Source organism: Cornus florida, unplaced genomic scaffold (genome assembly GCF_030987335.1).
Source record: "Cornus florida cultivar Cherokee Brave unplaced genomic scaffold, ASM3098733v1 CherokeeBrave_3.0.0_Hap2_Chr11, whole genome shotgun sequence".
Lineage (NCBI taxonomy): Eukaryota > Viridiplantae > Streptophyta > Magnoliopsida > Cornales > Cornaceae > Cornus > Cornus florida.
Window position 1 is genome coordinate 64,043,731 of NW_026775581.1, and position 26,073 is coordinate 64,069,803.

A 26,073-nucleotide genomic window follows, 5' to 3' on the forward strand; every position below is an offset into this window, starting at 1 on the left:
TACCATCTAGACCATGTGAAGTCTGTGTACATAATTGTGTGTGTGTGGTGTGTGATTTAAATGAAAAAGAAAAAGAGAAAAGAAATATAAAATAAAGTGGGACCCACATCACTTTTTAAGTGATTTGTGAGACCAAAATTGGTCTCTGCTCTCTCTCTCTCCCGACTGCTCTCGGCTTCTCCTTTTTTCTTTTTTCTTTTCTTTTCACTTCAACTTCCATTGTTGATTGCTCTTTCATCTTTTGTCGGATTGAGGTGCCGTTTGAGGCAAAACGAAGCTTGTAGCGAGCTCTACGCATCCATACTATCAATTTCCAGTTTTGAGTCTTCCTTGGAGCTCGAATTTGGAGGACCTATTCTATGGATTTCGGCTTGGATTGTGAGGTAGGGACATCTTAAGCCATGGAATCTTGCTCTATAATGAATCATGCTCCTCTATGTGTGTTATAGCATGTTTAATTGTTGTTGATTTTGATTAAAATGATTTAATTGACAACATGCTAGTTATGTAAATGTGTATAACATGGTTGAATGAAAAGTATGTCTATGTGATGGTTGTTTACATTTTTTTTGAGGTTACTAACATGCTATAATGATGCCATGAGAACATGCTTATTTATTATTGTGCTAAGTTCCCATTTGTCATTATATTGAGATCATGACATGAGCCTACATCTCATTGGGTTGCATGAAAAAGGGAAGTGGTTGTCTTGAAATGAAAATGGGGATTTGGGAATGAATGTTTTGGAAAAAAAAAAAAAAAAAAAAATTTGGTTTTGACAAACCCGGTCGCTGCAGGGTTAGCAACGGGCCGGAGGTTAATGTAGCCTAGGGAGGACTAGGGAGAGTACCCTAGCGTGGTTGAGCTATTCGGGCCCCTCGACGGCGCCACGGGGTCACCAAGGGCCTAGGGACGATAGCCAATCCTCCTCTCGTCGCGGCGGGGTTACCAAAGGGGGTTACATTAACTTTGAACGTGATGGTTTTGAGAACGAAAATGGGGAGTGACTTTAGCATGCATTGCATCTCACTCCATTTGCATTTGTGTGTGATTGAATTTGACTTGTACTTGTAATTATTTTTCCCCTTCAATGCATGTCCCCAATCTCCCATTGGCCTATGCTTTATTTGGATTCACTAGGACACAAGAATTGTGTCTTAAGTGTCACCTGCTGAGCTATATGCTTACCCCTATATCTATATATATATTTTTTTCAGGTCTTGGAAAGGAACTGGTGGATGACAACCCACCTCAAGCTTGAACGGCATTAGAAGTCCACTTTTGTATCTTTGTATATTCCCCATTTTTTGTAAAACACTAGAAGTGCAAAGATGTATAATTATTTTGTGGAACTTTGTCATGTAATATAACTAAAGTATTGATGATGTTTTGGATGGGGATTTGATAGTATGCAACTTGTTGATGAATGGATGGATAATCCTAGTTTGAAACATTGTCTAGATTAGTTGGTTGTATTATTATTATTTGTTGCCGTGAATTCGGAATTTGAGCCATGACAGGTTAAAAAATGCAATTAAACAGGTTGTGATAGGCCTATTTTTAGGGGAGGTCATGCCGAATTTTTTTTTGTTTAAAAAGTATTAGTTTTGAGTCGTTACAAATTTGGTATCAGAGCCAAGGTTCGAAAACCTTTAGGACGACGGGTAGAGGCCTACTTAGGGTCACATGGAATGTTGATTGTGTTGCTTACTTGACTACTTGCTACGTGATATTTTACTTAAATGAGCATGTTTAACTGCTTATGTGCTTACTGCTTACTTGTTTATGTTAAAATGTTTCTTGCATAGTCTTGCATGCTAAGTGTTGTACGGTATCAATTCTTGTTGAGTCGTCCACAGTCTTAGTGTCATGTTTCTGAATCGTTTTCTCGTTTTATAGCACGATGTCACGGCGTGAGGAACCTAGAGAAGTTGGCCCTAGGCCAACAAGGGGTGATGTTGGTGAGAGCTCTAGCTCCAAACTGGTGGAGCCAGTTGATGAGAACATGCTTCTTAGGGACTTGATTCCCCCAAGAGCTGTTCCCCCAAGAAGAGAGAATGTTGAAACACCCACACCCGTAGAAGTGGGTGAAGGTTCTGTGGCACTGGAGTTTAATTGTTTGTTGCAAAATGTCGTGAGGGCAACGATTGCTGCTCAGTCGTAGTCGGCACCACAACCTACAGTTCAAGTTGAGGAGACGCCAGCTCAGAAGCGTCTCAAGATTATTAAGGGGTTTTGTCAACTGATGCCGGTTATGTTTGAGGGCGGTGCGGATCCAATGATAGCAGATGACTACTTGGATCAAGTTGAAACCCAACTAACCTCAATGGATGTAACAGAGGATCACTTGAAGATCATCCTAGCAACTTACAATTTTGCTAAGGATGCCAAGGTTTGGTGGAAGTCGATCACCAACCAGTACAAGATTGAAGAGATGAGCTGGGACAGGTTCAAGGAACTGTTCTATGAAAAGTACTTTCCACTTTCCAAAAGATGGGAGTTACAAGACCAGTTTCATAATCTTATTCAAGGGAACATGTCAGTGGCGGAGTATGAGAACAAGTTCACCTCACTCTCCCGTTTTGCTCCAGAAGTGGTGAGAGATGAAGCTAATAAGACTCAGAAGTTTGTTTCCGATCTTAATGATCGAATGAGGCCGTTGATCATGACACAGTTCATTAAGGTTTATTCTGAAGCAGTGGAAAGGGCTTTGATGTTGGAGGCTGATAATAAAGAGAAAGATGCAAGAAGAGAACAATGAAAGCAAAAGTGGGGTGCAGGACTATCTTCAGAGGGATCTTCTTGGAAGAAGAACAAGGGTAGTTCATCTCAGTTTCAGGGACAACAGTCTACAAGATCTGCTCCTACCACTCCTATGCCAGCTGGATCTGACAGGAGTGCAGTTGTTTGTTATCAGTGTTAGCAGCCTGGGCATTACAAGTCCAGTTGTCCCACGAGATTGACTTCAGTTTCTTCAGCTCCGAAGGCTTGTTATAAGTGTGGCCAGCAGGGCCATTTGATTCGATACTATCCGAGTCAGGGAGTAGGCACAGGTAGTGGCAGGGGGTCACGACAGAGGCCGTCTCAGTCGGCTACAGTTCAGTCAGGTTTCAGACCGCCACCACCACAGCCTGCCATGTCTTCACAGGGTTCACGATCAGTTAAGAGGGATACTCCTACTATGTCAGTGCAGCAGTCAGGTGTTCAGGTTGGCAGTCCTCAGGCACAGGTACCACAGGGACGTGTTTTTACACTGGCACAGACCGATGCATCTTCTGGACCGTCAGTTCTTCGAGGTATATTTCCAATGTTTGGTTGTTGGGCCCGTGTTTTGTTTGACTCTGGTGCATCTCATTCTTTCATTTCATCATCATTTGTACTTGCATCGGGGTTGGAAGTTAGTTTCTTAGAACGGGCGTTGAGTGTTGATACGCCAGTTGGGGTTTCAGTGTCTTTGAACCGAATTGTACGGGAGTGTCCTATTGTGATAGTCGGGCGGACTTTCGTGTTTGACCTTATCCTCCTGGAGATGACTAGCTTTGATGTCATTCTCGGGATGGATTGGTTGGCATCATTTCATGCCACGATCGACTGTTACAGAGGAAGGGTTACAGTTTGCACTTCCGAGGGAGACTGTTTCTTTTTCGTGGGAGATCGAAGTGATTCCCACATTCTATCGTTTTATAGAGTTTGTGGACGAAGTCATGGTGATTACTTCTTGGCTAGCCTTATAGCCGAAGAAGATGATGTTGGGAAAGAGGATTATCCTGCGGTTGTTTGTGATTTTCTGGACGTGTTTCCGGAGGATTTGACAGAGTTGCCTCCACACCGAGGAGTGGAGTTCTCTATTGATTTGATGCCAGGTACCGCGCCGATTTCTATGGCACCATATCGTTTGCCACCAGTTGAATTGGAAGAATTGAAGAGGCAGCTTGATGATTTGAGGATGAAAGGTTTCATCCGACCGAGTGTGTCACCGTGGGGCGCACCGGTCTTATTTGCTAAGAAGAAAGATAGATCTTTAAGGTTATTCATTGATTACCGGAAGTTGAATCATGCCACCATCAAGAACAAGTATCCTTTGCCAAGGATAGATGATTTATTTGATCAGTTGAGGGGAGCCAGTTGTTTCTCGAAGATTGACTTGAGGTCTGGCTATTATCAGTTGCGGGTTAGGGATGAGGATATCCCGAAGATAGCATTCCGTACACGGTATGGACACTATGAGTTCCTTGTTATGCCTTTTGGCTTAACTAATGCGCCAGCGGCATTCATGGACTTGATGAACCGCGTCTTTCACGATTACTTGGACCAGTTTGTGGTAGTTTTCATGGATGACATTCTTGTGTACTCACAGACTCGAGAAGATCACGAGGTCCATTTGAGTATTGTTTTACAGATTTTGCGGGAGCACCGATTGTATGCCAAATACGAGAAATGTGAGTTTTGGCTACAGGAGGTGAAGTTTTTGGGGCATGTTGTTTCAGAAGGTGGAGTATCAGTTGATCCATCAAAGGTTGAAGCAGTTTTGACTTGGGAGCGACCCAAGAATGTGTTTGAGATCCGCAGTTTTCTTGGTTTAGCGGGTTACTATCGGAGATTTGTGAAGGATTTCTCCCGTTTGGCAGCTCCTATGACCCGTTTGACCCGGAAAGGGGTCAAGTTTGTCTGGAATGAGGCCTGTGATTCATCTTTTCAGGAGTTGAAGACGAGATTGACTACAGCGCCAGTGTTGGTGATACCTGAGCGTGGCTTGGGTTATGTGATCTATTGTGATGCTTCACGTGACGGGTTGGGATGTGTGTTGATGCAGGATGGTAGAGTAGCGGCTTATGGGTCTCGACAGTTGAAGACTCACGAGTACAACTACCCTACTCATGACCTGGAGTTAGCGGCAGTTGTATTTGCCTTGAAGTGTTGGAGACATTACTTGTATGGTGAGAGATTCGAGGTATTTTCAGATCACAAAAGTCTCAAGTACCTTTTTTCCCAAAAGGACTTGAACAACAGACAGAGACGATGGGTTGAGTACTTGGAAGATTACAACTTTGATTTACAGTATCATCCGGGTAAGGCAAATGTTGTAGCTGATGCCTTAAGCCGAAAATCTCGTGGAACCTTGGCCAGTTTAGCTATTCGGAAGTGGAAGATGCTTGAAGATCTGGCAGAGATGGGATTACAGTGTTCTGATAATGATGCTTGCAGTGAGTCGGCATTCTTATTTAGTCTTGTGGCTCAGCCTACTCTTGTTGTACGAGTGATTGAGTCACAGAGACAGGACCCGGAGTTAGATGCCATCCACGCTTTGATCTCTAGTGGTGAGACAGTGAAAGATTGGGCCTTGCATGCAGATGGGGGTCTACGGTTCAGGGGTTTGTTGGTGGTTCCCACAGTATGTCGTGAAGATGTCCTACGGGAGTTTCACACTTCCCGTTTTGCAGTTCATCCAGGTGGTACTAAAATGTATCACAATTTGAGACGTCAGTATTGGTGGAGCGGGATGAAGAATGATGTTGCACAGTTTGTGGCTAGATGTCTTACCTGTCAGCAGGTGAAGGCCGAGCATCAGAGGCCAGCTGGTTTGTTACAAGCATTACCTGTAGCGCAATGGAAATGGGAGCATATTGCTATGGATTTTGTGACAGGTTTTCCAAGGTCACGGAGGGGCAATGAGGCCGTATGGGTCATCATTGACAGATTGACCAAGACGGCTCACTTTTTGCCTATTAAGGCAACAGACGATGCAGAAAAGCTTGGTGTACTTTATGTGAAAGAGATTGTAAGGTTACATGGAGTTCCTGTAACCATTGTGTCAGATAGGGATGCTAAGTTCACTTCGAAGTTCTGGGAAGGACTTCAAGCAACGTTTGGTTCAGCGTTGCATCTTAGTACGGCATTCCATCCACAGACAGACGGTCAGTCTGAGCGTGCTATCCAGATTTTGGAGGATATGCTTCGGGCATGTGTACTTGATTTGGGAGGTAGTTGGGAGGATCACCTTCCACTTATTGAGTTTGCCTACAACAACAGTTATCAGGCGAGCATCCAGATGGCTCCATTTGAGGCGTTGTATGGTAGACCTTGTAAGTCTCCTGCTTGTTGGACTGAGGTAGGCGAGACAGCCGCCTTAGGACCCGACATTGTACTCGAGACTACTGAGAAGATTAAGTTGATAAGACAGAGGTTACTTACAGCTCAGAGCCAACAGAAGAGCTATGCGGATAAGCGGAGACGACCGTTATCCTTTGAGGTGGGAGACCACGTTTTTCTACGGGTTTCTCCACGGAAGGGGTTGATGAGATTTGGGAAGAGTGGCAAGTTATCGCCACGATTTATTGGACCATTCGAGATATTGGATCGGGTAGGAGAGGTTGCCTACAGACTTGCTTTACCACCACAGATGGACAGAGTTCACAATGTCTTTCATGTATCGATGTTACGAAAGTACGAGCCGGATCCATCTCACATTTTGAGTTGGGTTGATGTGGATATTGATGAGGATGTTTCTACGAGGAAGGACCAGTTCAGATTCTCGACACACAGCAGAAGGTGTTGAGGAACAAGACAATACCAATGGTGAAAGTCCTTTGGAGACACCACGGAGTCGAGGAGGCTACTTGGGAGCTTGAACAGAAGGTTCGGTCCAAGTATCCAGCGTTGTTTTCTTCCTCAGGTATGTCTTAATTTCGAGGACGAAATTTTTTTTAAAGTTGGGGAGAATGTGAAGTCTATGTACATAATTGTGTGTGTGTGGTGTGTGATTTAAATGAAAAAGAAAAAGAGAAAAGAAATATAAACTAAAGTGGGACCCACATCACTTTTTAAGTGATTTGTGAGACCAAAATTGGTCTCTGCTCTCTCTCTCTCTCCCGACTGCTCTCGGCTTCTCCTTTTTTCTTTTTTCTTTTCTTTTCACTTCAACTTCCATTGTTGATTGCTCTTTCATCTTTTGTCGGATTGAGGTGCCGTTTGAGGCAAAACGAAGCTTGTAGCGAGCTCTACGCATCCATACTATCAATTTCCAGTTTTGAGTCTTCCTTGGAGCTCGAATTTGGAGGACCTATTCTATGGATTTCGGCTTGGATTGTGAGGTAGGGACATCTTAAGCCATGGAATCTTGCTCTATAATGAATCATACTCCTCTATGTGTGTTATAGCATGTTTAATTGTTGTTGATTTTGATTAAAATGATTTAATTGACAACATGCTAGTTATGTAAATGTGTATAACATGGTTGAATGAAAAGTATGTCTATGTGATGGTTGTTTACATTTTTTTTGAGGTTACTAACATGCTATAATGATGCCATGAGAACATGCTTATTTATTATTGTGCTAAGTTCCCATTTGTCATTATATTGAGATCATGACATGAGCCTACATCTCATTGGGTTGCATGAAAAAGGGAAGTGGTTGTCTTGAAATGAAAATGGGGATTTGGGAATAAATGTTTTGGAAAAAAAAAATTGGTTTTGACAAACCCGGTCGCTGCGGGGTTACCAACGGGCCAGAGGTTAATGTAGCCTAGGGAGGACTAGGGAGAGTACCCTAGCGTGGTTGAGCTATTCGGGCCCCTCGACGGTGCCACGGGGTCACCAAGGGCCTAAGGACGGTAGCCAATCCTCCTCTCGTCGCGGCGGGGTTACCAAAGGGGGTTACATTAACTTTGAACGTGATGGTTTTGAGAATGAAAACGGGGAGTGACTTTAGCATGCATTGCATCTCACTCCATTTGCATTTGTGTGTGATTGAATTTGACTTGTACTTGTAATTATTTTTCCCCTTCAATGCATGTCCCCAATCTCCCATTGGCCTATGCTTTATTTGGATTCACTAGGACACAAGAATTGTGTCTTAAGTGTCACCTGCTGAGCTATATGCTCACCCCTATATCTATATATATATTTTTTTCAGGTCTTGGAAAGGAACTGGTGGATGACAACCCACCTCAAGCTTGAACGGCGTTAGAAGTCCACTTTTGTATCTTTGTATATTCCTCATTTTTTGTAAAACACTAGAAGTGCAAAGATGTATAATTATTTTGTGAAACTTTGTCATGTAATATAACTAAAGTATTGATGATGTTTTGGATGGGGATTTGATAGTATGCAACTTGTTGATGAATGGATGGATAATCCTAGTTTGAAGCATTGTCTAGATTAGTTGGTTGTATTATTATTATTTGTTGCCGTGAATTTGGAATTTGAGCCATGACAGGTTAAAAAATGCAATTAAACAGGTTGTGATAGGCCTATTTTTAGGGGAGGTCATGCCGAATTTTTTTTTGTTTAAAAAGTATTAGTTTTGAGTCGTTACAGACCACCCTAACAGAGAAACCTGATCTGCTAATGAAATTATGTGCTAATTAAGTTTTAAATTCTTATTTCACTTCATACTCTCAACCTCTTGCCATTGTAATTTTATATCCCACAGAAGGATTCTGTTGGGCGCGCACTGCAAAAAGACAAACATCCCAAGTGCGCACTATATACTTACAAGCTGTCCTGCGACAAGATGTTGGTTTCTTTGACACTATTCATGGAACATCCATGACATCCCAAGTGGTCTCAAGTATATCAACTGACATGCTTACCATACAAGGAGTTCTTAGTGAGAAGGTTCTTCTACTTCAACTATCTCACTTTAAAGCAGAATTACCATTTGGATATATATATTTTGATTTTGACCTTAGTAACTTGATGTTGCATTGACACAGATCCCAAATTTTTATTATGAATGTAGCAATGTTCATGACAGCTCAAATTGCTGCTTTGTACCTCTGTTGGAGACTAGCTATCGTTGCCATCCCGGCACTGTTCATACTGATTATTCCAGGGATGGTATATGGAAAACTCTTAGCTGGGGTTGGAGAAAAGATACAAGAAGCTTATGCAGTTGCTGGTGGGGTAGTGGAACAAGCACTGTCTTTGATTAGGACTGTCTATTCTTATGTTGGAGAGGAGAGGACAGTAAAGAGCTATTCAAGTGCACTGGAACCAACTTTAAAGCTTGGGATCAAACAAGGATTAATGAAAGGAATGGTCATGGGTTGTGTAGGAGTTACCTATGCGGTTTGGGCTCTTCAAGGCTGGTATGGAAGCATCTTAGTCACGAAAAAGGGAGTCAGAGGCGGGGATGTTTTCACTGCTGGAGTATGTGTCGTCTATGCAGGACTGTAAGTTAAAATACTGCTTTTTTTAGTGGAGTGTGCGTTGTTTATGCCTCCACTGTTGGTATGGGAGCATCTTGGTCCATGGAATTTTGTCTTGGATAGAAAACCATGACAATCAGATAGCAACCTAATGTATAAATGAACTTATTTTAGAACAATGGAATAGATAAATAGAGAAATTTAAACATAATATGATTAGGATGTTTCTTTACTGTAACTTAAAATATGGATATTTTTTACTGGTTGTTGGAAAAAAAAAAAAAAATTGTCTCATGTCACTGTCAGCATCATTTTTTGACAATTCTGGCTATTAACATTCACAACAGGCCACAATATTTTTGAAGCAACCGTTTCAGATTGCACCTTATGGAGTTCAAGACCTATTTCATACAAATACCAGTTCATTCCTCATTTGCAAAATTCTTCATAAAGAAATGGTAGAAAAAGGTTAAATATTTGCAAAGAGAGTTATCTTATGCTCAGGGATCTTCTTCAAAGAAAAATGGTATGAATGTGGTTAGAAAAACAAATATTAGGAAATATTTTAACATACACCCTTTAAACTTGTTAAACAAGAAGGCAGGTGACAGCTTGTCTTACAAATCACAAAAATGACAAGAAAATCCAAACAAAATTGAAATGTAAACAATTTCATGGTCATTAAGCAAAATTCATACTGAAATGCAAACTTGCACTGGTCATTGGAAGCATTTCTTTCTTGATTTCATTTCTAGCACATCCCTTATAACAGATCTTCACTTGATCATTTTGCAGTGGTCTTGGGAGTTCCCTTTTAAATGTCAAATACTTCATAGAGGCCAATGCTGCTTCTGCTCTTATTTTTGATATGACCGAGCGTGTTCCAAGAATAGATTCTGCAGAACGCCTAGGTGAAACCATCTCAAATGTTAAAGGTGAATTGAAATTTAAAGACGTTGATTTCACATATCCCTCAAGACCAAGAAGCTTGGTGTTGAGGAATTTCAACCTTAGGGTGATGGCATGCCAGACTATTGGATTGGTGGGCCAAAGTGGCTCAGGTAAATCAACAGTGATCAATTTGCTTCAGAGATTCTATGATCCCCTCAGCGGAGAGATCCTACTGGATAGGATTAGCATAAAGTCCCTGCAGCTTTATTGGTTAAGGAGTCAAATGGGCCTGGTAAGCCAAGAGCCTATACTTTTTGCAACGTCAATCAAGGAGAACATCTTATTTAGAAAAGAGGATGCTTCACAGTATGAAATAGTTCAAGCAGCCAAAGCTGCCTGCACACAACTTCATCACACAACTACCGAATGGATATGATACCCTTGTAAGTACCACTTCATATTTGCTTTGGTAACTCACATTTTGCTCTCTTCCTACTCTATAATCTCCACAACAATAATTATAGTCTTGTAGTTATTTCTTCTGCCTATGTTTTATGTTACTCAGGTGGGGCAATTAGGATTTCAGATGTCTGGAGGACAGAAACAGAGAATCTCCGGGCACTGCTAAGAGACCCAAGAATCTTGCTGCTTGATGAAGCCACAAGTTCATTGGATTCACAGTCCGAAAAGGCTGTTCAAGATGCCTTGAACCAGGCCTCATTAGGACGTACAACTGTGATTACAGCACATCGTCTATCAGCATTATGCAATGCTAATTTGATTGCTGTTATTCAATTTGGGCAAGTGGTAGAGTATGGTTCTCACGACCTACTTATTCAGAATGGGCATGGCCAATACTCAGCAATGGTTCAGCTGCAGAAGACCTTGATGAATGATGAAAGTAAATCAAAATATGAAGGGAGAGAAAGTAACAACTCTCTTTCCCTGAGTAAAGATACCCATAAAGAAGATGCTTCAAACAATTTGATTCCTCATCTATCAAGTCCTAACAAAAAGACCAACAAACAGCCGGAAGAACAAGATGGCCGTCCATCCTTGTGGCAACTGATAAGAATGACAGCATCTGACTGGAAGTCAACTCTGGTAGGTTGCATTGGTGCTCTTTGCTATGGACAAATTCAGCCATGGCAATCTTTCTGCGTTGGTGGACTTCTATCTGTGTACTTCATCAATGATCATGATGAAATCAGGTCACAAACAAGAATATACTGTCTTGCTTTCTTATCCTTCGCCATCTTCGCTTTCATCACCAACGTCATTCAACACTACCACTTTGGAATCATGGGAGAGAACTTGACAAAAAAGGTCAGAGAAGAAGTCTATGCAAAGATTCTGACTTTTGAGATTGAATGGTTTGATCAAGGTAGCAACAACAGTGGGGCTCTATGCTCTACATTAGACACAGATGCAACCATGCTACGAACTCTGGTCGCTGATCGTTTGGCATTTTTTATTCAGGCCATCTCTTCAGCAACTTTACCTGTTATTTTAGGTCTCTTTCTGGCTTGGAAGTTTGCCCTTGCAGCTCTTGTTATGCAGCCACTCATCATAGGTGCCTTCTATATTAAGGGAGTAATGATGAGAACCATGTCTGCAAAAATCTTGAAGGCTCAGAACAGGAGCAGTGAATTAGCAAGCGAGGCCATTAGCAACCACAGAATCATCACTGCATTTTATTCTCAGGAGAAGGTTATGGCACTTTTTGAGGCTACACAAATGGGCCCCAGGAAAGAGAGCCATAAGCAGTCTTTGTATGCAGGACTCGGACTGTTTACTTCACAGTTCCTCACTGCTGCTATGGCAGGACTGCTTTTCTGGTTTGGGGGAAAGCTTCTCTACCATGGGGATATCGCGTACAAGCACCTCTTTCAGACATTCTTCATCTTGGTGTCGACAGGGAGAGTTATAGCGGAGACAGGAAGCATGACTGCAGATTTATCAAAGGGTACCGATGCATTAAAATCAATTTCAACAATCTTGAGAAGAAAGAGCAAGATGGATTCAGATGAAGCAAATGGTATCAATCTGGAAAAGATAAATGGAGATATAGAGCTTAAAGAGGTGGATTTTTTTTTGTCCAACAAGACCGAAACAAATGATCTTAACTAGTCTAAGCCTAAAGATTGATGCTGGAAAAGTTGTAGCCTTGGTTGGCCAGAGTGGGTGTGGAAAATCCACCATCATCTGAATGATTGAGAGATTCTATGACCCATCAAAGGGATCAGTGGAAATAGATGGAATTGACATCAAGTCTTACAATCTGAGGTCAAGGTCACATATTGCTTGGGTAGGTCAGGAGCCTACTCTTTTTGCAGGAACAATACATGAAAACATTGCATATGGAAAAGAGAATGCAACTGAAACTGAGATAATTAAAGCTGCAACTCTTGCAAATGCCCATGAGTTTATCAGGTATCCCCAAACACAAAATTACAATGCTCAATATGTTTCTTTTTTCCTTTTCGCTGTTCCATTTTCCTCTTTTATCTTTTTATCTTTTGTTTATTTTTTCCTGTATTGGCTAAGCATGTTCAGTTTCATGGGCAGTTCAATGAAAGATGGATATGGGATCTACTTTGGAGAAAGAGGTGTACAGTTGTCTGGTGGGCAAAAGCAAATGATAGCTCTTGCTCGAGCAATCTTGAAAAATCCTGCAATATTGCTTTTGGATGAGGCAACAAGTGCATTAGACATTAAATCAGCGAATCTTGTGCAAGATGCATTGGAGAAGATCATGATTGATAGGACATGCTTGGTTGTGGCTCATAGACTATCCACAGTTCAGAAATCGTATAAAGTATTAGTGATCGACAATGGGAGGATGGTAGAAGAAGGTTCTCACAGTGAGCTTCTTTCAAAGGGAGAAAAGGGTGCTTACTTTTCACTTGTTAGGCTGCAACAGCAAGCTTCCATGAAGTAGGGAGTCCTCAGAATAATGGCTGGAGATGCTGAACTAAGGCAAACAAATACTGTTAGGTTTTAGTTTTCATTTAGTGTAAGTAAACATTGCAAAGATCAAAGCCCACACAAAATGTGCTAAAATAAGGATGAGACCCTAACTCTGCTAAATGCAGATAGTATCATCTGTTAATGTACATTGAGAAGCAAAGGTTGTAACCTAGTGGTACTTCCTTGCCTTCTAAAGCAGGAGGTTGAGGGTTCAAGCCCTCGTAGGCGCATGTGAATGTATGTGTATCTTGCAATGAAAAAATGTATGCAGTAGAGTTGTTTTGATTCACTTTTTAATTATTATTATTTTGGAGATCATCAACATTGATTTTTGCTTTTGGATGTGATAAGTATTTAGATTTTGTTTTTGAATATTTGTTTTCTAGTACACTGTTTTTTCTGTTGATTATATAGTTAGAACAAATTGTTGAAGATACTTGATTAGATCATGAAATAAAGCTGTACTCTGTCTCCTTTTTACTGCATTTTGGTTTTAAATTCAACGTATTAATTGCTTTGATGCATGATTGATACAAATATGGTTGAAATTAGCGTATTGAATGTCTTTTTATTTTTATTTTTATTTTTATTTTGTCACATCAAAAGGTCTTGTAGTGCACTGTTGAGCTGAAAAAGCTTAATATAATGGGAACTTTTATAATCTCCCTCACTCTGCTTTTAATGCTAGTTTACTGAGCTCTTATTTAATATATCATTTTAATATATGTTTATTTGAACTCAGTTTTGGTGGAAATGTACTGATGAAGGTCTAGAATACTATTGAATATGAACTTGACAAAACATTATGCTTCTAGGAAATGAATATATATATATATATATATAGATGAGCTAATTATCATTTTGTTGGAATGAACCTCTACTTGTACAGGCAAACTTGAAAGCCATATACACTGTCAGCAAAGAATACTTGGTAGAGGAAGAAATTAGGAGCAAGTTTTTCATGAAATTGTTCCAATCAGAAATCTGAAATGCCTTTCGTGTAGATCAACATTGTTACTTTGAGGAAACTATTCTCTATTTCTCAAACTCCATTGTCTAGAAAAGGTTTTTGGTGCCTTTGTAATTAGTTTTAGATTAGTATTTTAAAAATTAATTTGGGACCGACCAAAATCGATAAAAAATTAAAAAATAAAAAAGGAGGAAATTGTTAGCTTGCGTACTCTATTATACCTTCAATACATGTACAACAAACAACTTGATAAAAAAGGAAATTGAATCATAAACTATACTGGAAGCACAAAAACAAAACTTCATTTTTGATTTTTAACTTACCATTACAGTGTTCAACCCATTGTAATATCAGACTGAAATGATTAAATACAAACCCAACTGTAGGATTATTGACTAGAATCTTGTGATTAAACAAACAAGACCCTCCACAAACCAGGTGCAAATTATACAATGGATTCTATAAATTTAACCAGCTCTTATTCTATCCAACCAATCAACACTCTTCCTTGCTCTTTCCAGTTGTTGATCGATGCTTCTCCGTGATTTCTCATGGTATTCCACACTCCTCCGAGACCTCTCCATCTGGTCGAAAGATATCTTTAACTTGGCAAGCTTGTCATCATTACTGAATTTGTATTCGTAACTCTTCAGTTTTTCAGGCTTATCGGTGCTTCGCCTTGGTCTCTCTCTCCGGTCAGTGCTCTTCCTTGGAGCCTCATAACAATCAGTACTTCTCCTGGAATGTTCAGGCCGATCTGCACTCCTTGAACTGCTCCTCCGGGAAGGCGATTTTTCAATTGTAGATACGAACTTTTTTAGGTGCCGAATATAGTCCGGATATAGCTCTAAATTACAGTGATTTCCACCTTTAATCCATAATGGTTCATACTTCTCTTGGCATAGTTCCCAAAGCTGTTTACCGTGAGACCAGTCCACAACTTCATCAGAAGTTCCCTGCACAACAATTAGAAAGGAAATTGCAACGACGGTAAAAACGCCAACAATAAAATTCAGAATCAGAATTCGTGCAGATCAAGAATCATGGTATACACCCATATCATAAGCTTTAAAGTAGGCCAACTCATGGCTTGCTGAGATTAACACCGTAAAATTTGCTACAGTTGAAACAAGTCGAGGTATCTACAGTTGCAGCACCAACACTTTTCTACACTCGATAGAGTTGAAAGGCATATGCAAAGGTTTCAGGTCTTTCTACAATGATGCCAGCATTTGATACTGGATGCAAAACTACTACAAGAGTGTGCTTTGGGACTATAATTGGGGTAACCGAAAAAAAAAAAAGATAAAAAATTGAACTGAATGATCATCAGAGTTCTGCTTACAATTTATCCAAATGTAAAGAAAGCAGTTTGTTATGCAAAATGTAGGCAATCAACGTTATAGAGATTGTTAGAAGAGAGTATCACATGCTTCTAGAGGAACTGGTGAATGGTTTTAATTATATTTTTCAGCCCCCAAAACATCCCCCCACCAACACCCAAAAAAAAGAAAGAAAAGAAAAGGCGGTTCAGTCAGCCAGTACAAGCTGATAGAGTGGGAATGTCATCCCGTAGATTTTAGTTCTCTTGTTTTATCTCCTTTGCACTAAAAATAAAGATAACAGGTCATCTCACATGAGAAGTACACATAAGATGACTTGTGTACACACACAATAAGAAGAAGAAAACAGGATGCATCGGTTGAATATTGACCAACGATTCCTACTAATTGTCAATTCAACTTGCCACATTAACTGCATTTTTCAAGTTTTTAGTGTAAAATGCAAAATAAATAATAATATTTAAACCTTCACTATTAGTGTTTTGCAAAAATACCCCGACCTGGCAAATATCCCCTTAAAACTTCGAAAAAATTTCAAATTAGTCCACAATATAAGATATCTGTTAGTAACAATGGAAAATTACTAAAAATAATCATCAATTAAATGACAATGTCATTTTGTTCAGCTGTCCTTTACAATTATCCATTAAATAAAATGACCCCATGTGTCGATAATATTTTTAAATTAAAAGAAAATCTACTTAAAAAACTCGAACATATCCACCCCATTCAAAATGGCCCGCTCACATATGGCTAACTTTTCCTTCTGAGAGTTTCAGCAATGGCATGGAGTCTCAATAATTGGCCAAGGCAGGAGTTGCCTCTTGAGAATGGAGGTCTACATGGGTCGGGATTCTTTGTTTTTCAACTTTTTCCATTTGTTCACCATTTGGGTGTGGAAACACAAAATTATTTGAGCTTCTACTGGTTGCCAATGGCGATTGAGAAAGGTTGAAGATGAGAATGGTGTTCAGTCAGGCTTAGATGTGTTGCTTACTCGCTTTACTCTCTGGCGCACTAATTTTTGTGCAGTTATTTCCATCTAGTTTCAACCATGTCAAAATTGACCTACAGCAAACCATAGCCACCATATTCGCTATCTTCCACCACAATTAAAAATTTAGAACACAATAATTCTCTCTCTCTAGATCTCTCTCTCTTTCTCTTCAAACCCTGATTAAATTAGTTATACATGCTGAATTGCTAATTCATAGATACACACTAACACAAAAATACGTATGTATTTGAGAACATGAGTTAGGTTGCAACACTGCTCATAGCATGTGGCATCTATAAGACATGATTTTCAAATGCGACAATACTCAACTAGGCTAATATCAAAGATGGGAAAGAAGAAACTACCAAATTGGTTGCATAAGATCAAATCAAAAGAGTTCTTTTTCACCGTTCATTTTCCCAATTGATTCCACATGGAGGCATTTATTAATTGTTTTCCATTTTTTAATCAAGCTATTACTCCCTCTGTCCCATTTTAAATGTCGGCTTCGGGAACTGTGACTCAAAATTTTGTGAGTCACAGACTCACAATTCCCGAAGCCGACATTTAAAATGGGATGGAGGTAGTATTAAAAAATTGATGAAGAGTAAATACAACTATTATTGAGATGGAGAGATCTTGGGATTGAAGGGCAAGGGTTATCTACGGTTCTGATCAATGTTAGAGAGAAAGGATATCCATGTTTGATAAAGAAAGGGAAGAGATTTGAATTTCAATTGGGGATTTTGGTCCAGAAAACAGGTTGCATTTGGGTCATGAATTGGGTCAAGAAACGAATTTTTTGTGGGTTAAATATAGTTTAGTGGAATAGGAATCAATAAAAAGGGTATAGTAGTCATAATTCACAATTTTTATAACGTTCTGTATGTGTGGTTACACTTCCATTTCTTTTTTAACTGTAATCTGACATGAGGGGTGTAATTGAAACTTTCTGAGTACCATTGGGTTTTTTTTTTTTACCATATGAATAGTACAGGGGTTAGTTACAAGAAATTGAAAGTTCAAGGGGACTTTTCGCATTTTGCCCATTTTTTAAACCATGACTTTGAGTCTTAGAACAGGCCTTTCAATATAATTCTAGAGGACAAACATTGGCTTCTATAAAGTTTCTTACAAAAATTGAGGATGAGAGGCGCCCACCCCCCCCCCCCCCCCCAAAAAAAAAAAAAAAAAGACAAGAACTTTATTACACTTGAGGACACACATGCGCTCATGTTTGCTAGTGCTCTTGAAAACCTAAATTGATTTGGTTACAAAACATGCCACCGCAGTCCTTTACATTGGAATGGAGTTGAACTCCATGATTGATTTAAGAACACCAACATTTAAGAATTTGAAAGAGAATATATTTGGACCACAACCAAAAGGACTGTCATTTAAAGTGAAGTGACTAAATGTAAAGATGAAAAGAATAAAGGAGGGTAAAGAATTCCTATACTCTGGATACGTAAGACAAGACATTCCCAACTCAAGTTGCAAGACCATATAATTAACCAAGCAGCCCTTGTTTCAGAGACAGAAACTAGATAGGCCTGCAGTTCAACAAAAATCGTACAGGAAGAAGACAAAAGGAGCATACATCCAAGTTGTATGTGAACAATCAGCCACTCCTACTATTTGGGAATTTTACTATTGGGACAAATACGATTATTCTTCAGCCGTTTTTTTTATTTTATTTTTTCCCCCTTTTCATTTGAATATGTTTAAGGAACAGTAGCACATATGATTCATCTTTGAAAAGGAATGCAGTATATTTAATTAACCAAGCAGCCCTTGTTTCAAAGATAAAAACTAGATAGGCCTGCAGTTCAACATAAATCGTACAGGAAGAAGACAAGAGGTCCATATCTCCAAGTTGTATCTGAACAATCAACCACTTCTACTAGTTGGGCATTTTTACTATTGCGATAAATATGATTATTCTTCAGCCTGTTTATCCATTAGAATCTTTTTTAGAACTTTAGCACATATGATTCATCATTGAAAAGGAAGGATTATACTTAATTCAGCCCTTGTTTCAAAGATAAACTAAATGGGCCTGCAGTTCAACAAAAATCTTACAGGAGGAAGACAAAGGGGACATCTATCCAAGTTGTGTGAAAAATCAGTCACTTCTACTATTTGGGTATTTTCACTATTGTGATAAATATGATTTTCTTCAGTTTTCTTTTTCTTTTCTTTTTTTTTCTTTTTTTTTTTCATTTGAATACTTTTTAGAACTGTAGTACATATGATTCATCTTTGAAATGGAATGGAGTGTATTTCATAAATAAGCCAATATTGCTTTTGGAAACCACATAAATAAGATAATTTTTTATTTTGTCTTTAATTCATTCAATTGAACTCAAATATATAAGAGGATTTGTAGGACCTCAAAATGCTATTTCGGTTTTCATAAGTATCATTATTATTTGTGCAACAATTTAATTTAGGTCCGGTTAGCACCATATAATGCAACAACAGCCCTAGAAATTCGTTCATATAAATTTTCATAACATGACAGGAACACAAAATTTGTCATCTACAAAGACAACTGCAAGTAATCATAGCATAGAACATATGTGTTGATCATATCAACAATTTCTTTGTTAAATTTAAAATGTCAAGTATAGAATTTGAGCACTTACATGAATGACCAGAACAGGACACTTCACTAATGGGATTTTGTCAATGTTCTGCATAACACCAATGAAAATAATGTTCAGAGACATTCTGCAGGATATGATAAGTGAAGAGAGTCAAACATATGAGCATACCAGAGTTTTACCTTGTAGATATCAAACCAATAAGTGCGCTTTACAGGGTACATGACTCTTAAGCCTGATAGTATAGGACTGTGCAAGACAATGGCTCGTAGTCGGGGCAAACGAGCTGAAAGGTCCAAAGTAGGGCCACTTCCAACAGATTGGCCATAAAGGATGATATCTTCCTGCTTAGCACCATAGTTCTCTTCGAGACACTTATATGCAGCTTCAATATCTGCATAAGTATTGTGCTCACTCGGCTGTAACAAGTTTACATATATACTTCAGCGCGTGCCTTCAGGTTGTTAACTGGTACGAATAAGAGATGAACAAATGTCTACCAAAAAAAAAAAAGAAGAAGAAGAAGAAGAAAGAAAATCATTTCAGTTTACCTTTCCAGATGACTGCCCATAGCCAGAGTAGTCATACCTGAGTGAATTTGAAATGCATCTTAGAAAGTTCCCATAATTGATGCTTAATTGAATAATCATCCGTATATAGTAGAAGAATGAGAAGAGGGGGGGAGATTGTAATCCACAATGACAAATTAGAGAGGAAAACACATTATTCGCTGTGACATGATGCTGGTGGGAGATGGGAACAATGTTACCAGATGGACACACGATATCTTCTTGAGTGAGAAATCAGCAAAAGGCCTCATACATAGTGACCAAGCAAATTTAGTCTACTGACAATTTAACTCTTCAAACAAAAAAGAAGAAGAAAAAGGACATCTTGTACAACGATGACAAACATATTTCCAGGCTTTGCTTTTTGCTTATTAAATTGGTTAATCTTTTGTATTGAAGAAGATTCTTTCACTATTAAACCCACAAATAAATAAAACAAAGGCCCACAATAACAAGGAAATGAGTTTAGTATTTGCCCAAAGAACTTTTAAATTAAAAGTTGATCTCAAAATATGCATACCAATTAATTACACGTCATAATTATTCTTAGATAATGATTTTGAACAATAAGATTATAATTTTTTTTCCGAGGTAATAAAATAATAGAATGTTCGTTCTGAAGAAATGTTCTCTCTAGGAATTGCTTATTTAGTTATTTGAAACCAACACACATCTGGAATTTTTTGTCTAACTCGGTTACCAGAACTACAATGAATGCATCTCAATAATTTGCTTGATTATTTTGTATAATCAGAACAATTTCAATCTTTTTCATTCATTCTCAGACCAAACCCAGTTATTCGACTTTACAATTTGGCATTCCCAATCCAACCAAGCCACTTTACACAACATAGTTTCAAGTCAGTTATCTCATTATTTGTTTCAGTTTGATAAAACACCTAGTAATTTAGAATGAGATTCAAACTTCGAAGTTAGAAAACCAAAATCCCAACCAGAGAGCATATCACAAGGCAAAAAGATCTTTCAGGACCAAATTTCCTAAAGGCACAATTTTATGCATAACATCAAAATGAACTTTCAATTGGAAAAGCCAAGTAATGGCACATCCTCACGTTGGAAAAATCATATCCTAATTCAACTAGAAACTATAACACTGCCAAAATGTTGAGAGATAATGAATGACGCAACTCAATGGACAAAGCTAAAGAGCATATCTCTCAGTTGATAATAGAATTTTAGTTAATGGAAAAATAATTATGAGTATCCTTACTTTGCCTACTTTGGCGTGGATAATTTGCTGAAACAAAACCCAAAGAAAACACATCTCAGCCATCAAAAAATCAATCACGTTCACACAAACTAACAAAGTAACAAAGTGGAATGAACCATAATGTCACACTCTTAAGATGTAAAAGGACCATGTATAAAAAGACCAGAGAAAATGTGAAAGTTATAGTTTGCAGATGAACAGTTGCAGACCTGTTCGTTTCACACCCACCAGAAAAATCATCACTAATTCATCAAAACAATGATTCAATAGCCACCCCAATATTTAATTTTTAAGCCAACCACCAGTAGCCCCATCAAAGCATTTCCATCACATATATCTCTTATTATAATTTTTTTTTATTAAAAATAAAAATTAATAAAAATATTTGAAGGAAAGAAAGAAGAAGAAGAAGAAGAAGAAGAAGAAGAAGAAGAATAAAAAAAATGGATAATACTTCAGTCCTGCCCCATCAAGACAGATTGTGTCCTGCACACTAACATGTCCCAATAAGAGGTTGACACCTCTTTTAAACTTAAAAAAATACAAAACATGGGTTATACCCATATTTTAGGATTAAACCGACAAATCTATTTTTTTCCTCTCTTTACTCCCATCTGTGTATCTCACTTGGTCATCCATATCTTTCTTTTCCCTTAGCCTCCAATCATTCCAAAAAAAAAGATTGGATTTCGATTCCGATTTGGTCTCGGCAAGGATTGATTCATTTTCTTGAAACAGGTATGTTAAAACATTATATTTGCCCGGCTGTGTAATTTTTCATATATAGCATGCATAAAAAAATAGTTGAGGTAGATTTTAAAAAGGGAGAAATAGAAATGGTTAGTTCAATTTTTCAAGGATAGTTTTTTATCTTAAGAAAATTTAAAATAACATAAAAGGTAGGAAAGACAATTTTCCATTAGTTGTTCTCTAGAAACATAATTAAAAGAAGATACATTCAAAGTTGAGTAATTTTAAAACAATTTCTGTTTATTTTATATGATTCTAAAAAATTGCCTGGAACTATTTCAGAAGTAAAAGAATTTTTATTATTCTAAAAAGTGGAGGTCAGGTAGGAAATATTAGGATTTGGATCAGGCAGAGCTAAGGGAAAAGAAAGATATGGATGACCAAGTGAGATACAGGGAGCAAAGAGAGGAAATAAAAAATAGATTTGTCGGGTTTAATCCTAAAAAATTGGTATAACCCATGGTTTGTATTTTTTTTAGTTTAAAAGAGGTGTCAACCTTTTATTGGGACACGTTAGTGTGCAGGACACAATCTATCTTGATGGGGGCAGGACTGAAGCATTATCCTAAAAAAATTGCCAACAAATTCGAATTAGAATGGCTAATTCCCCAGGATCAATATTGTAACTTAGCATACACTCACTAAAATTCTCAAAATTGCAAAAATTGGTAAGTGAAGCACCTATAAGATTAACACATAGATATACACCAATTTTTTTTTTTTGATAAATAAATATACACCAAATATAATAGCAAGCACATATATATCGCCCACAAAAACAATTAATCAATGGGTAAGTAAAAAAGGAAGAACCAATAAGATTAACACACAGATATAGCCCAATTCGATAGAAACCTCATACATAAGACCCATGAAAACAACAAATTCAAACTGGGTATAGCTAATTCACCAGAATTTTTCATCAATATGACACACTTATACACATACAAACACACACACACAGACAATAAATCCAAACTGGGTATAGCCAATTCACCAAACAATGGACAAAATTCTCAAAATTGAAAAAATGGGCAAGTATAAAAGGAAGAACCAATAAGATTAAACGTAGATATATGCTCAATTCGATAGAAAGCTCATGCATATGGCCCATAAAAACAATAATTCAAACTGGGTACGGCTAATTCACCATAATTTCATCAATATAACACAGTTACACAGGGAGAGAGTACCCCATTAGATTGACACGCAAGTGTATGCTGAGTTCGATGAAGAGCTCATACATCTGACCAATATCAGCAGCATTTCCGTGAGAGTAGAGAAGAGTGGAGGTGGCCATGGGGTACCTCACATAGACAGCGACGATCTCGGTGCCTCGACGGGTCGGTAGCTTCAAAACCTCGACATTTTCCCGGTGAGGGAAGGGGTCCAAGAGCAAGAGACCAGTGGATTCGTCGGTGATTAGGTTGTAGGAAGGTGGGTTCGGCGGGAAAAAAGCGAACTTGGCCGCCATGGACGAAGTCACCCCACCCATTGAAATTTCTCTCTTTAGAAATCGACCACTTTTTTGTGTCTATGGAAGTTGTCGTCTGGCCTAAATCAGAAGCGGATCAGTATTTTTTTCCTTCTGTTCCTCTTGTTCTTGTTAGTTTCACTGATGTGAGAGACAGAGTAATCATTTGGAGGAGTAGAGAGAGCGGGGTTAAAAATGTTCTTTCAACCATTAAAAATATTTGAGGGATAATGATTTTGTGACCTGCTGTCATTTGTAGTGGCCGTGAAACCCCGTTCGCATGCCTTATCCAATTGCGTTCGAATAACTCAAACAAGTGTGTGAATTCTGATTCCTCTTGTCATAATATTACTTCCATCAAAATTTGACGAACAAATAAAAAAACACATTAATTGGGATCATGTAATTCCCAATTATGTAAAAAAAATTCAATGTGAAGGATATTTTGTGTAGCATTACATGCTTTTAGTGCAACACATTACATTCTATAATCAAATGCAATTACATATAATAACAATGTGATATAATAAAGGTTGGATTTTTGGGCTGTAAAATCTCAAACCTATCTTAATTTGGATTGTGTCTGGGTTGAATAGTTGAAAACGTGAACTCAGTTGGAACTCAAATTTTGATACTGTTTTGTATAAATTTATAAATTTAAATATATTATATTAATATTTTTTTTGGAAGGTAAAATATATTGTATATATTTGTAGTTGTGATCAACCAATTTTTTTTTTTTTTTTTTTTTCTCTTTTGGTTAATTTTTCTTAAATCTTGAATTACAGTATTTATTAAATTCCTATGAATTGCTATTCAAAATTTTATATATTCACATTTAGTATTAGAATTTTTTCATGCATAGGAAGAGTAACCAATTTAGTATTAGAATTTTTTATGCATAAGGAGTAACCAAATTTGACATTAACTCAATTTTTCGGTTTAGTTATTAGTTTAACCCGAGTTCAGTTTTTTTAATTTAGGTTGGACTTGAGTTAAATATTCGTGAGTATTCCACCCAACCCAATTTAGTTGCACCCCTAATTCCAAATGATATCCTATAAAGTAATTTTATAAATATGGTGGATTAAAGGAGAAATTATTAGATGGTCTTGTTTATTTGATATTTAGTAGACTAATTCAATGAGAACCTTCCAATCATAAAACTTTGTAATTTATTAATACACTCTTGTAGAGCTATTAAATGTGTCTTTAGAGGCACGACACTATCATGGTAAACAAAAAATAATTATTATTTATTCAATTTCAAACTAGGACATGAAATGAAGTTAATACATAGTAAGTAAATATAAACTTGAGACTATAGACTACTATCTTAATTTTATGATTTCTATATAAAAATAAATCAAAAAAGGATTTTTGACATAATTCATAATATTTAAACGGATTATTTTAACCTATTTGTTTAATTGAAGAGGTTTTTACTCACTTGATAATATGGATAAACTCAAACATGAATTTTATTCCTTACATCAAATAGATAAAAACTCTGATAGTTAAACAAATAGATTTGAGATTTCTGTACAAGAATTATTTTTCTATTTGCAATATAACAGATAAATAGTCCAAATAAGTTTTAAATCCACTATACAGAAATCCAATCGATTTGATTTAATGTATAGTACAAGTTTAAATCCAATCCAATTTCAAGATGAATCTTCTTTAAAAACATCGATATTTGATTCGTTTTTAAGATTTTTTATTTTATTTTTAAAATTGGGCAAGTTTGACCTGTTTTTAGTTCTGAATTCAAAATTACAGTCCAAACACAGCAAAATGGATTTCCCATGCATTATTGTGATATTAAAAACCCTTTTACCTATTAGCACTAAACTATAACCAACACTAAGCCAAGTGAAGTGTTAAAAATGACTAAATGGGGAATTTAATTTACTAATTTTGTGACATGTGTTGGCTGTATCTAGGGCAAGTAGATCTGATTAGAAGAAGAGATCGAGGTGAATACATCAAAAGGTGGGCCCACGTTGGCACATTAGAATATTTGTTCTTCATCCTAGAAGGAGGAATATTAATTAATTAATACAACTCAATTGGTAATTAAAATAAAAATTAATTAATTATTTTTGGGTGGCAATCAATTACATGGTCCATTATATAATTAGAGCTATGGTCAATGGGTCTATTTATTATAAGACACACATCACATGAGATCATAAGAATGTGGGGAGTATGTTGGTGAAGTTTGAGACCTTTTCCTCGAACAATAAAAACTGGCCACATGTTTGTTGACTGTTAATTTTCCCATAAATGAATAAAAAAATCAATTATTGAGTATGATCACAACTGTTATTTTTGTCAGTGCCCTATTTCTTTAACCCAAAAAAAGAGACTCTATTATCATTAAAAAAAACAATAGTAGTATACCATTCCGGATATAGTGTGAGTTTGACAATAACACCTGTTCAAATTTAAATATAATCTTATATTGCTGTAGCTAGCTTCTCAACACTGTAAAAATGGTTAAAAATATTCTATAGTGTGCCAACCTAACATTTATCAGATAACAGTTGTTGACAGTATTATTTATTTTTATTTTTTTTATTTTTTTTAAGTTTAAGTTGTAAACGCAGTCGATCCTCCCCTCTAACCACTAATTCTAACTATCAACTTTTTCTTTGAAAAAAAATCATATCAACTAAGGCTAATTAATAGTACTTGTAAATAACATCGTATTGTTTTCACTCATATTTCCATATTTCTCGATAAAAGTAGCATACAGATTGGTCTTTTTATATCTCTATCTTATGCTCAGAAACAACTTTTCGAATCTTAATTATGATTTCTCTTCTTTCGTCAATCTTTCTCCATATTTATGTGACCTTGTATCTACAAATTATGATATTCGACCCTAATCTTTACTAACTCCATAACTACAAAAATAGTAGCTTAACGATACCTTCTTTATTTTTAAAATGAAAGGTAAGATTGAGTTACGTAAAAATAATTAACTGTACGAATTTCTTGTAGAGAAGAGAAAAAAAACAAAAACAAAACACACATATATACAGGTACCAACCCAATGGCACTGCAATGACAGGTCGAAAAAAAACCAAGTCAATGAAAGGAAGAGAACAAGAAGT

The 26,073-nt window shown here is 37.3% G+C and overlaps 1 protein-coding gene, 1 long non-coding RNA gene and 1 pseudogene across 2 annotated transcripts; 2 read left to right on the forward strand and 1 right to left on the reverse strand.

Moving 5' to 3' along the window:
• Positions 1-20: 20 nt before the first annotated feature.
• On the forward strand, positions 21-1,410 carry LOC132284303 (uncharacterized). Its single transcript, XR_009472241.1, has 2 exons — positions 21-383; positions 1,218-1,410. It is a non-coding gene; the product is annotated as an uncharacterized LOC132284303 (long non-coding RNA).
• A 7,333-nt stretch (positions 1,411-8,743) lies between these two features.
• Positions 8,744-13,421, forward strand: LOC132281187 (putative multidrug resistance protein; annotated as a pseudogene).
• An 837-nt stretch (positions 13,422-14,258) lies between these two features.
• Positions 14,259-23,173, reverse strand: LOC132282316 (uncharacterized). Its single transcript, XM_059783940.1, has 5 exons — positions 22,671-23,173; positions 19,479-19,515; positions 19,110-19,346; positions 18,970-19,017; positions 14,259-14,937 (listed from the first exon to the last, which is right to left on the reverse strand). The coding sequence occupies exons 1-5, from the start codon at positions 22,970-22,972 to the stop codon at positions 14,449-14,451; spliced, it is 1,113 nt and encodes a 370-aa protein (XP_059639923.1). The 5' UTR covers positions 22,973-23,173; the 3' UTR covers positions 14,259-14,448.
• Positions 23,174-26,073: the final 2,900 nt, after the last annotated feature.